Source organism: Urocampus carinirostris, chromosome 6 (genome assembly GCF_059441175.1).
Source record: "Urocampus carinirostris isolate Australia breed hairy pipefish chromosome 6, RoL_Ucar_1.0, whole genome shotgun sequence".
NCBI classification, from domain to species: Eukaryota; Metazoa; Chordata; class Actinopteri; order Syngnathiformes; family Syngnathidae; genus Urocampus; species Urocampus carinirostris.
Genome location: NC_142354.1, coordinates 9,690,040 through 9,702,185, shown reverse-complemented (window position 1 = coordinate 9,702,185; position 12,146 = coordinate 9,690,040). Strand labels below are relative to the sequence as shown.

Here is a 12,146-nt window from a genome sequence, read left to right as displayed (position 1 = left end):
TTAAAAACACTTAATAAATATACAGTCAGGCCGCAAAAATAACTGAGAAGATAAAACCTAATCAATTAAATGGATTTCAGAATATTTCTTCCCCAAAACTCAAAAGCAAATCCATATGATAAAAATAAAATAAAAAAAGAGTAAAATACTTTTACAATGTTTGTTTTTTCCTGCCAAAGTGGGACTCCACCAAGCACCTTCTTGGTTCTTGTCAAGATTTCCAAAGTCGCTTAAAAAAAAAGCTCGGGAGTGTCGAAAAACAGGGAAGATTGATTCATCGTGCCAATGTTGCTCAGCGTTTTGGAGGAGGAGAAAGAAAGAAAGAAAGCCGGAGAACAAAAGCATCTTTGTGACTGATTGGAAGCACATTTTACATCTACACATCCTTACATCAACTCTGAATTGGCAACATTAAAAAGCATTGCATTCTGGGATATAAATATGCAAAAAATACCATCAAAAATGTGAATTATGCTTATATTTGTCAAGAACCGGAACTGGATCAGGACCCAAATACGTGACGTTTCTCACACAGGCCTTTGATTTTACAGGAAATGGGGAGTCATGCACGTTAGGCAGCAGTCTGGCGAGGAACGACAGGGAGCCAGAGACCGACGAGATCGATAACAATTGCCCGAACAGATATCGGACCGATGGGGTCGATACCGGACAGGACGGGACAGACAGGATAGATAATGAAACAGGATCGAAAATAAACAGCATAAACTAGACGGGAACGAAACTGGAAACCGATATTAAACAGGACAAAATAAACGGGAACAATACCGGAAATACCAACAGGAAACAGGACAGAGTCAAAACCCACGTATTGGGTGAGTGAGAGCACTGAGCTTAAATAGAAAGAAAGCCAATCTGTCAGCTGTCATTAAAAAATCTTAACATTGTCAAAACAACACTTGAAAAAAAATTATGATATTATTATTATTTTGTAGTACGATGATAAAAAAAATGATAAATGTAAATTGTTCGCAACTACATAGCACTTTTCAAATTAATGAAGAGCCCTTCACAATGTGCTTCAAACTTACCCATTTACACACACCATTAACAGTGCCAGCCATGCAAGGCGCCTACCTGTTCATTGAGAGAACTAAGGTTTAACTGTCTTTCCCATGGACACTTCAACATAAAAGATGGAGGAGGCAGGAATCGAACCTGCAATTTCATGACCCCAAAACGAGCGCTGTACCTCCTGAGCTACTGCCGCCCCCAATTAAAAACAAACCTTTTGAGGTGAGTAATGTGGAACCCCGTTGCCATATTTGCCTTCTTGGTGTGCAAGGACTCGGTCTGGTTCACCTTAGACCATGAAACGCTAGAATGGGTTTGAAAACCTGACTTTGAAAACCCTAACCCTGCTAAAATGTCTGTCTTCCACACAGGGTTGGGGTTTTAGTTTGGTGTTGGAACTCGAGTTAGCATTGGAGTTTTAGTTAGCATTAGAAGCTGAACGAGTTGCTTGACGTCTAAAATGACTCTGCTACCTACACAGGGTTCTAGGTTTGATCCCCAGTCAAGCCAGTACTTATATTGGGTTCAGGATTTTCGTAGTTAATCCTGTTTGTTATTGGTTGAAGCTAGGGTTTTAGTTGGAGTTAGGGATAGGGTTTTTCCTGTCACTAGGTTTGGATCCATGGTTAGTCAATGACTGTTGGAGCTATGATTAGGTTTTTGTCTTAGCATTGGGATACGGTTTCGGTTGAAACTAGGTTTATGGTTTTGATTGGAGCTTGAGTAAGGGTTGGAGTTTAGGTTTGACTATTCCACCGCACTTATGACTCAAACGGTACGATGACAGAATTATAGTTGCAGAGTTTTGAGTTGGCTCCCAAGTCTAAATGGTACATTGAGAATAAAAGATTTTGTTTGAGTAACCCTAACAGTAGCACCTTCACCAGGAATTGAACCCACAACTGAATCAATGTAACACAAGTATCTTACCATCTAGGTAACCAGAAGTATTCACACATGACCACCGAAGCTCTGGGAGGTCGCTGGTTCGCGCCTCGGCCGAGTCATACCTAAGACTTATAACATTGGTAAAATGGCGGCGCCCTCTGTTGGCTGCGGCTGCATCGGCTCGCTACAACGGGTCAGGTGTATCGACATTTCGTTCTTACAAAAGAATGACAATACAAAGGAATTTATTATTATTATTATTATAAGGTCCAGCCATAATCATAACTATAGTTAAAGCCCTAACCCTTAGAGTTCTCAACTGTATTTCTACCTCAAATGATAAGATGCTAGTATTTCTCTCCATTCTAGGAATGGAGCTAAGTTTAGGATTTTAGTTGCAACAACCAAAATTCAAACCTAAATTTCCTCTACAGGTTCAACCCATAACACTTTAGAAGTAACTTAATCTTCTTTCCATCTAAGCAACCAGTGCTGTTTAAGTTTTCACCTAAAACTGTAACTCTAACTATAGCTCCAACAAAAACCATAACCCTAGATAAAATCCAAACCCTAGAACTAGCTTGGAAAAAAATCCTTACCATAGCTCCAACAGTGACCAACTAAGCATGGCTCAAAACCTCGTTATAGCAAAAACTGTAACTCTTGACTAAAAACCAAACCATAGCTCCAACCTGAAACTCAAAATCCTAGACCCAAAAAGTTGATGAAATAAAGTGGGGATTGAACCCACATACCCATGCAAGTAATAGATGTATTTTACAAATTGAACTACCAGTATTTAAGATTACATACTCAAATTTAACTCTATCTCCACTCAAAACCATAACTTTAAAACAAGAATGGCTCTGATACCAGTCCCCAAAGAACAGTGAGGCTTGAAGCCACCATGCTGTCTACATAAATCTGGAGGCTTACCAGTTGAGCTACTGGTGACAGTAACCAACTACCCCAGTTTCAAGCAAAACCCTAACCCTAGCTCCAACACTGCCCCAGTAAATTAACTCTTATTTTAAACCATACTAGGATTTTGAAACCCTAAATGCAATGTAAAAACCCTAATTTGAGACCATTGACCAAGTTTAAAACCCTAAAAGCAATGTTTATCTTAAATTTAAAACCCCAGGGCGAGTTTGAAAAAACACTTTGTGACCCTTGAAGCGATTTAAAGCCCTGAAATGTAACCTTAGAAGGAGTTTGAAACCCTACTTTAAAACGAGGTCAAAATCATATTTGAAAGCCCTCAAGCCACATAAAGCCCTTGTTTGAAACAATTTTAAGCACTATGAACCCTATTCTAAGACCCTAGAGGTGATGTAAAACCCTAATATGTATCCTTGGATATATTTGAACCCACACTTTAAAACACCGAAAGCAATGCAAAACCCTAGTTTAAAAACCCTGAAACCCTAAAACCCAAGATTTAAGGATTTAACGCCTGCATTATAAAACCCAAAGCTCAGTCAAAAATCTCGACACAAAACCTAAACCCCTAACCTTATCATAGCTTTTACCTTAGCTCTAGACTAGCCTTAAGCCCAAAATCCAGACACTATAATATACCCTGGCTTTGGTTAGGGTTAGGGTTAGGGTTAGGGTTAGGGTTAGGTCTAGGGTTAGGGTTAGAAAAGTAGAGTTAAATAATAGAGTAAAAGAAAATAAAATAATAACGCTACGTTTGACTCTACACAAGGGGCAGATTCTTAACTATATGATATGTAATTTTCATATTGGGAATGTATAACATATTCAACCCATTTCTGTGGGCAAAATTTTGAAAAGTGGGTTTACGTTTTTTATATAAATTTTCAGAATAAAACACTTTACTACACATAAAATTAAATCTATTGCTCATTATTTTTTGTTGGATATGATATTTGGATGAGGTGGTGGGAAAAGAGTATCTTACATATTTGTAGGTGTATAGCATATATTTGTGTGTATTTTTGTTCATTTGTCAAGTTCGTTGACAAACACTTTTATCATTTTTTTTAGTTGTTTTATATTATAATAAATAGCAGTGTTTTTAAACCAGTGTGCCAGGGCACACTAGTGTGCTGTGAGGCCTTGTCTAGTGTGCCGCTGGAATTTGCCCAATTATATCTTTCCCAAAAAATCAGGCCATTATTCAGTATTTTGCTATCTTCAGACGAACAACTGCAATAGTCATCCATATCAGTAGGTGGCAGTAGATTTGAATTCATTTTTTATTTACTAATTATTTGCTCTTGAGGTAGTACATTACATTTAATAACTTAACTTGTTTAAAAAAGCGATTTAAGATTGCACTGTCAAAAATAAAAACATAAATAAAGCACATCATTCTTTTTTATTTCATGTATTATTTTCTTTTTATATACTAATTATCTGCTTATGAAGTAGTACAGTGAATAATTTGACATCACTTCCTTTTTCAAACATTTTCGACCGACGGTGTGCCTCGGAACTTTTTTAGAAATAAAAGTGTACCTTGGTTCAAAAAGACTTGAAAAACACTGGTTTATAGTCTTATATTACAATAGGATGTTTTGTGCACTATAGTTCTATCCGTCCATGACTTCAATATTTGAGTAAGGGCAGGAAAATTAAAAATGCTTTTAAGAAATTCGATTCATTGGAAAAATAATCGACATATTAATCGATTATGAAAATACTCTTTGTTTGCAGCCCTTATATAGTGCAAGCACTCATTTCTATTTAAGAGTGAAATAAAGAAAGTTAAATGATATTAACTTAACAAGGCTTTACAAATGGTAAATGGACTGCATTTATACAGCTTTATAACCAGTCCCTGTCAGAACCAGAATGGAAACAGGACCCAATTGCGTAGCGTTTACCGCAAGTTTTATTGAAGGAAAGAGGAAGGGCTGCGCCCACGATCCGGAGTTGGCTAGGCGTGGGAAGCAAGTCGCTCTCGTACACAGTTTGTGATCTGAACACGGAAGTGGATCTTCCATAGCGAGCGATGGCGGTGTCAAGGACGGAAAAACAGGTCGATAGCCGGGATAGGAGAGCAAACGTGGTCGGAATCCAAAAGGGGTCGTATGTCAGGACAGGAGAGCAGACGTGGTCAGGATCAAAAACGGGTGGAAGCCGGGGGACAGACGGGAGCAAAAAACAGGTGGGAGTCAGGGTCGAAAAAGGCTTGCCTAGTGCTAACTTAGGTTCGCAGACGGACTGACAAAAGGGGACGGAAAGGAGGCAGTTGGCGCCAAAGGAGCGGGCACAGGTGGTGCATATCGGTAATCGTGACAGTCACTGAGGACCTCCAAAGCACTTTACAATACACTTCACACTTACCCATTCTCTCACACACTGATAGCGGTGTCAGCCATGCAAGATGCATACCTGCATATCGGAGACATTGTGGGGGTTAAATGTCTTGCCCAAGGACACTTTGACATTTAACACGGAGGAGCCGGGAATCGAACCTGCGACCTCTTATGTCCCAAGAAGAAACATGCCTGAAATTTTTGCAGTTTCATTTTTGAAACAAAAAAAAAGGCAAAAGAAAAGAACTTGTGCAACCGGCCTGACAATTTGCTGAGCTGGCTGTCTGTTTCCTAACTAATAATTACATCACAGCCTGAAGGAAGCACCAACACTTTATTTTCCTGTGAACACGAACGCAGCACGACAAGAGGAAGCACCGTCACTGAAGTTTCCCGGGAACATGAACGCAGCAGTCACGTCTTAACTCCGACTTTTTTTAACTTGCGTGAGAGAAGGAAAAGCTGCAGTCCCCGCAACTTTTTTTGTCTCCCCAGCCCAAAAAAACATCTGGAGGACGATCGAGAGGCGAGTCGAACAAACTTTGGAGATAATGCACTGACAAGTTATTTTTTTCTCGGGGGGTGTGCTGCGCACGTACCCGACGTGCGCTGGATCAAAATCGGTAAAGAATCCAAAAAGTGGAGGGGGGCAGGAAGTCCACCTGGAGGGGGAAACGATGAATTAACAAAAACATTGGAGAATTTGCCGGACTTTTGCACAAAAGGTGAGAATCAACACAAACTTTCTCAAAACGATCAATCATTTTCTGCGCGGAACTTTTTAAACGTCTCTTTTTACACTGGAATCGAAACTTCTAGACATATTACAAAGACCTTGGTGCCCCCTGCACATTGAAAAGGTTTAATGTGAATTTTGGTGGCAAAGTTCATTTAAAAAAGGAAAATCGTCAAGGTAGGTTAGCGAGGGGAACCGCGGGAGCGCGCGCACAGCTGGCGGAGAGGCGCGTGTTCGCCAAAAACACGTGATTGAATTGTGATTTCTTTCGGATTCATGAAAACAGAATAAGGGATTTTATAAGCGTCAATTTTTATTTGATAAAAGTTAGAACTTCAAAGTTTTAATGAAACTTGTAATGTGAATTCAAAAAATGAGAGTTTGATAAAATATTGAATCGGGAAATATGCAGCATTTATTTTGAAAAGACCACGTGATGTGATGTCTGACTCACGCTTGACACCTTGTGACTTACTGCCTTTCTTCAACTTTCAAATGTACCGGTATTCTAAATTTGACGTTTTAACATATAGTTAATCAACTCAATAAATATTCCGCTATAACTTTCATTTATAAGTCCTAGAAAATTTTAGTTCACTCTTTTCAGTATTTTGTGACTATATTTGAAACAAACATCATTTCTCTTCGCCATTCCTCATAGTTCAGTTGCTTACGCTCTCATCTTCCATATTTGTCGTCTTTAGTTAATTCTCCAGCCATATATTTCAATATTATTTCTGATAACTCAATTTTCAGTATTCTAACTGTAATTAAAACAAGTACACAACAGCTCATTTACAATTGCAACACTAGTAGTTCAACTCGTGAAGTATTTGTCCTCCAAAACTAGATTATTAATTTGATCCTGAGCCAAGTCAACTATATTTGAAGTTTACTCAGTTCTGATTCATGCGTTTTAATATTTGTTCAATGTAGGCTTCCTTAGGGTTTTCTTAGTCACTTCTTAGCACAAGGTATTTAAAGGTGAGATCCAAGCAAAAGGAAATGGTATTTTTTTAGAATCCCAGCTTGGTTACTTTCTAGCAGTACTTTTACATCCACAGTTTAAAGCCCCAGTGTGTAATATTTGACCACTAATCTGCACTGTTGTCTAATGCGAACAAAAACCTGTGCCAAATGAGCACAGCGAGCAGCAAGATGCCAGACAAGCATGGCGGCAAGTTAAGGAAGTACACATTTCTTGACCTATGATTTAAAAATTAACGTTGGTATTGTAATTTATGTATTTTTGCCCAGTACTCAGTATTTGAATGAACGTTTTTTTTTGTACTAGGAGGAAATACATATTGTACACTGTACCTTTAAGCTCTCGCCTTCCATTCCTGCGGTGTTGGGTTTGGGATTGCGTTCATCTTTTGCAGTATTTTCAGTACTTAGCAGTGCTTATCTGTTATCTGTTTTGAGCCTTTTGTTCATACTTTTCAGGATGATTTAGCTACTTCTTCTAATTCTTTCCAGTACTGTTCAATACTTTCTTGATTCTTTGCAGTTTTTACAGGATCTTTTCATACATTTTCAGTACTTGGCAGTGCTTATCAGTTCTGTTTTTAGCATTGTATTCCTAAATTTCAGGATGATATAGCTACTTTTTTTAAAAAAATATTTCTAAATACTGTTCAATACTTTCTTCATCCTTTGCAGTGCTTATCAGTTCTGTTTTTAGCATTTTATTCACACTTTTCAGGATGATTAAAGTACTTTTTTAAATTATTTCTTGTACTGTTTAATACTTTCTTCATTCTTCTCAGTATTTTCAGTATTTTTCCATACTTTTCTATACTTTGCAGTGTTTATCACTTTCCTATTTTAAAGATTGTATTCATACTTTTCAGGATGATTTAAGTACTTTTCAAAATTATTTCTAGTACTGTTTAATACTTTCTTCACTCTTCTCAGTATGTTTCCATACTTTTCTATACTTTGCAGTATTTATCAGTTCTCTGTTTTGAGCCTTTTGTTCATACTTTTCAGGATGGTTTAGCTACTTTTTTATTCTTTCTAGTACTGTTCAATACTTTCTTGATTCTTTGCAGTATTTACAGGATCTTTTCATACATTTTCAGTACTTGGCAGTGATTATCAGTTCTGTTTTTAGCCTTTTATTCATACTTTTCAAGATTATTCAGCTACTTCTTTTAATTCTTTCTAATACTGCTCAATACTCTCCTAATTCTTTGCATTATTTTATAATACTTTTCCATAATTTGCAGTGCTTATCAGTTCTGTTTTTAGCATTTTATTCATACTTTTCAGGATGATTTAAGTACTTTTTAAAAAATTCTTTCTAATATTGTTTAATATTTTCTTAATTCTTTGCAGTATTTTCAGTATTTTTTCATAGTTTTCTATACTTAGCAGTGCTTATCACTTTTCTATTTTTAGGATTTTATTCATACTTTTCAGGATGATTTAAGTACTTTTTCACTGTTTCTGGTACTTATAATATTTTGTTCTTTGCTGTATTTTCAGGATTTATTCATACATTTCCATATTTTGCAGTGCGTATCACTTTTCTGTTAGCATTGTTTAGCATTTTTAGCATTTTAGTCATACTCTTCAGGATTATTTAGGCATTTTTCATTCTTTCTAGAACTTTTCAATAGTTTCTTCATTCTTAACATAGACCATTTATATTTACAGTATTTTAAGTATTTTTCACACTATTCTATACTTTGCAGTGCTTATCAGTTCTATTTTTAGAATCTTTTGTACTTTTCAGGATGATTTAGTTACTTTTTCGTTCCTTCCAGTACTTTTCAACACTTTTTCATTTTCTGCAGTACTTTTTCACTCTTTCCTTACTTTGCTGTGATTTCTAGTCCTTCTTTATACTTTAAAGGATGATTTATTACTTAAAAAAAAATTCCAATTATTTTCAGTACTTTCTTCATCCTTTGCAGTATTTACAGTACATTTCATTACAATTAATCGTTTATTGCAGATTTCATCCTTTAATAAATTTCTGGTATTTCCATTGATTCAGCGCTCTCACATATCAACCCTTACAAAAATAAAAGTTTTGGTATAAGTATACTGCTATTTGCCGTCGTTTCTACCTCAAGAAAAAACACGCTGGTGAAAATGATTCAACCTCCCACCCTGAAGCACTTCTCACAATAAAACATGATTCCTGTTATTCTTCTGGTGCTCATTTTCCCCACCGTGATACGTTCGACTCTGGCTTCCCGTCAGGCTAGCTCCCGGGCCCCTCCGCCCCCCCGGACCCCTCCGCCTTCCGGGCCGCTCCACCTTCTCGGACCGGCGCCAGGCCTCCGCCCATGGATGAGGGGAGGCGTTCGCCCCCCATCTCCCCTGAGCCGCCGGACTCCGGGGACCCCGCGGCCCCCCTCCAGCTTTACCACGTCAACGCTACCGTGGAGATCGAAAATAGCACCTTGATCCCGTCCACAAGTAGAGGTAAGCTCGGGAGCTGCGTGAAACATGAAAGTATTTATTGCGAGGGACTCAAAGTATTAGAAGTTTGACCAGAAGCAGATTTTTCTGCAAATGTAAACCTCACGCATCGTGTTAGCACATCTGCTTCACAGTTCCAAGATTTCAAGGTCAAATTTCTGCTTTGTGGACTTTGCATGTTCCACATGTGCTTGCTCGGGGTTTTCTCGGGTTACTTCTTAGCTCAAGATACTCCAGATCCTAGCAAATAGGAATTCTGGCTTGGTTAATTTCTAGCACAGGCTATTCAAGATCCTAGCAAAAGGAATCTCTATTCCATAAGAATTCTAGTTCGTTACTTCCTAGCACAACTTATTTTAGATCCTAGAAAGGGAAAGCTATTCCTTAAGAATTCTAGCTTGGCCATTCATGATACAAGCAAAAGGAATAGCTATTCTATAAGAGTTGTAGATGGGTTACATCCTAGCACAAGCTATTTCACATCTTAGAAAAACAAATATTCTGTAAGAATTCTAGCTTTGTTACCGTTGAGAATTCTAGCTCGGTTACTTACTAGCACAAGCTATTCAAGATTCTAGCAAAGGAAAAGCTATTCTGTAAGATTTTTTTTTTCATTTTTATTACAAGCTATTCAAGATTCTATGAAAAAGAAAAACTATTCCGTAAGAATTCAAGCTGGGTTACTAGCTTGCCTATTCATGATACTTGCTAAAAGAAAAACTATTCTGTAAGAGTTCTAGGTAAGGTACTATCAGCACAATATGTTCAAGAACATACAAAATGAAGAGGTTTTCCCTAAGAATTCTAGCTTTGTTACCCTATAGCACAAGCTAATCAAGATCCGAGCAAAAGAAAAAGCTATTCTCTAAGAATTTTAGCTTGGTTACTCCCTACTACTAACTATTTAAGATCTGAAAAAAAAATAGAATTTTGTACGGATCCTAGCGTGGCTACTTCCTAGCATAAGATAATCAATGCAAAGATAATAGCTAAAGAAAATAACAATTCCCTAATTATTTTAGCTTTGTTACTTCCTAGCAGAGCATATTCAAGGTCAAGATTGTAGCAAACTGGTAAATGGTCTGCATTTATATAGCGCTTTTCAAGTCAATGAAGACCTCCCAAAGCGCTTTACAATGTGCTTCACACTTACCCATTCACACACACACTCACAAACCAATTGGGAGTCAGCCATGCAAGGCGCCTACCTGCTTATTACTCTGATTTCCACTTGTCTTGAAAGTGCCGGCCCTCACAGTCAACTTTCCTTTTCGTACTTACAGCTTTAATCTCGGTGACTTTTTCTTTTAAGGAGAAAAACACAATTTATGCATAGATTTTTTCCATTCTCAAACTTTTTTTTTTTAAAACAAACAAAGAAATATGTTGTTGTTACTGATATGAGTGCATTGGGCTACCTGTTTGTTTCTAGCTATTCCAAAAAAATTCAAGCTTGGTTACTAACTCCGCAATTCAAGATCCTAGCAAAAGGAAAAGCTATTACGTAAGAATTCTGACCGAATTACTTCCTTGAATACGTTTTTCAGTCAAGATTCTTGCCAAAGAAAAATATATTCACTCAAAAAACTTCTGGCTTGATTTCTTTCTAGCACAAGCTTTTCAAGATCCTAGCAAAATGAAACTATTCCCTAGGAATTCAAGAATGGCATAAGTATTCAAGGCCAAGATCCTAACAAAAGTAAAAGCTTTTACGCGGGTATTTGAATAAACGCAGGAGGAGATGAACGGTTCCTTCAAAGTATTGATTGCAGAATATCCCGGGCAAAAATGAGCTACAGACTCGCTGTTGAAATGTAGTCAAAATGGCTGACCAACATTCTTACACTCTTTCTCGAAGGTCGGTCCAAAAGCTGTTACGGAATTTTAACTTCAACCAAACATAAAAACTGTAGTGGAAACTTCCACTGAACACGCTTTTGCCTAGACAAATTCTAACAAGTACTGATATGATGGCGCTCAAGGCCACTTCTGGCTACACAATTGAAATAATGAAGAAGCTTTATAATCATGACTGAATGAATGAAGATACATAAGTATGACTTAGTGAAGGAAAATGTTCTAAATGAATACATAATTCAATAATGACTAAATATAGGCAGTGACACATTTCAATATTAAAACACTAGCACAAGATATTGAAGCTAAAGGTCCTAAACAAAAGGAAAAGTTATTCTTTAAAAATTCTAGCTTATTCAAATTGAATTAATTCTAATAAGCAGCATACAAGTTCCCATAAGGACAAAATAAATCGGCATGTTTTGTGTGTAAAACTTTAAATGAAACAATTTCACAAAGGTTAAGACCTTCTAAATCATGCTTTTTTTTGCTTGTCGCCATGGCAACCGCTTTTGTCAAAAACAAAAAGCTTTGCTTTTACGTTTCACCTTGAACAGTTCCAAGATAACGAGATCCAATCTTTCAAATGTGATATCTATCAAAAGCAGTGAAGACCAATAAGATAAGCCCATTTCAATGGTTTATCAATTCATTGCTCGATTAGAGTTCTAGGAAAATTTTCGAAGTCAGGGGTCATTAGTTTTTTGAATATGATAGCTACTTTTGTATTACTGATTAGCAAAAAAAGCTACCAGTCTGGAATATATTTATAAAATAAGATATTTTAAATATAGGTTATTACAGGGTTTTAATTATTAAAAGCAGGGTCGACCAATAAAATATCTTGTCGGCTAGAAATCCCAATGACCCATCCCTGGTGAGCTATTGTCAGAAATGGTCTTAGGTCT

General features: G+C 37.1%; 1 protein-coding gene across 1 annotated transcript in view; it reads left to right on the top strand.

The window, feature by feature from the left end:
- The first annotated feature begins 5,644 nt into the window (after positions 1–5,644).
- mdfi (MyoD family inhibitor) overlaps positions 5,645–12,146 on the top strand; it is a 52,578-nt gene continuing 46,076 nt past the window's right edge. The window contains exons 1-2 of the mRNA XM_088337787.1: positions 5,645–5,935; positions 9,160–9,384. Of these exons, the coding sequence (XP_088193913.1) occupies positions 9,246–9,384 (139 nt within the window). The 5' untranslated portion in view covers positions 5,645–5,935; positions 9,160–9,245. The remainder of the gene's footprint in view (positions 5,936–9,159; positions 9,385–12,146) is intronic.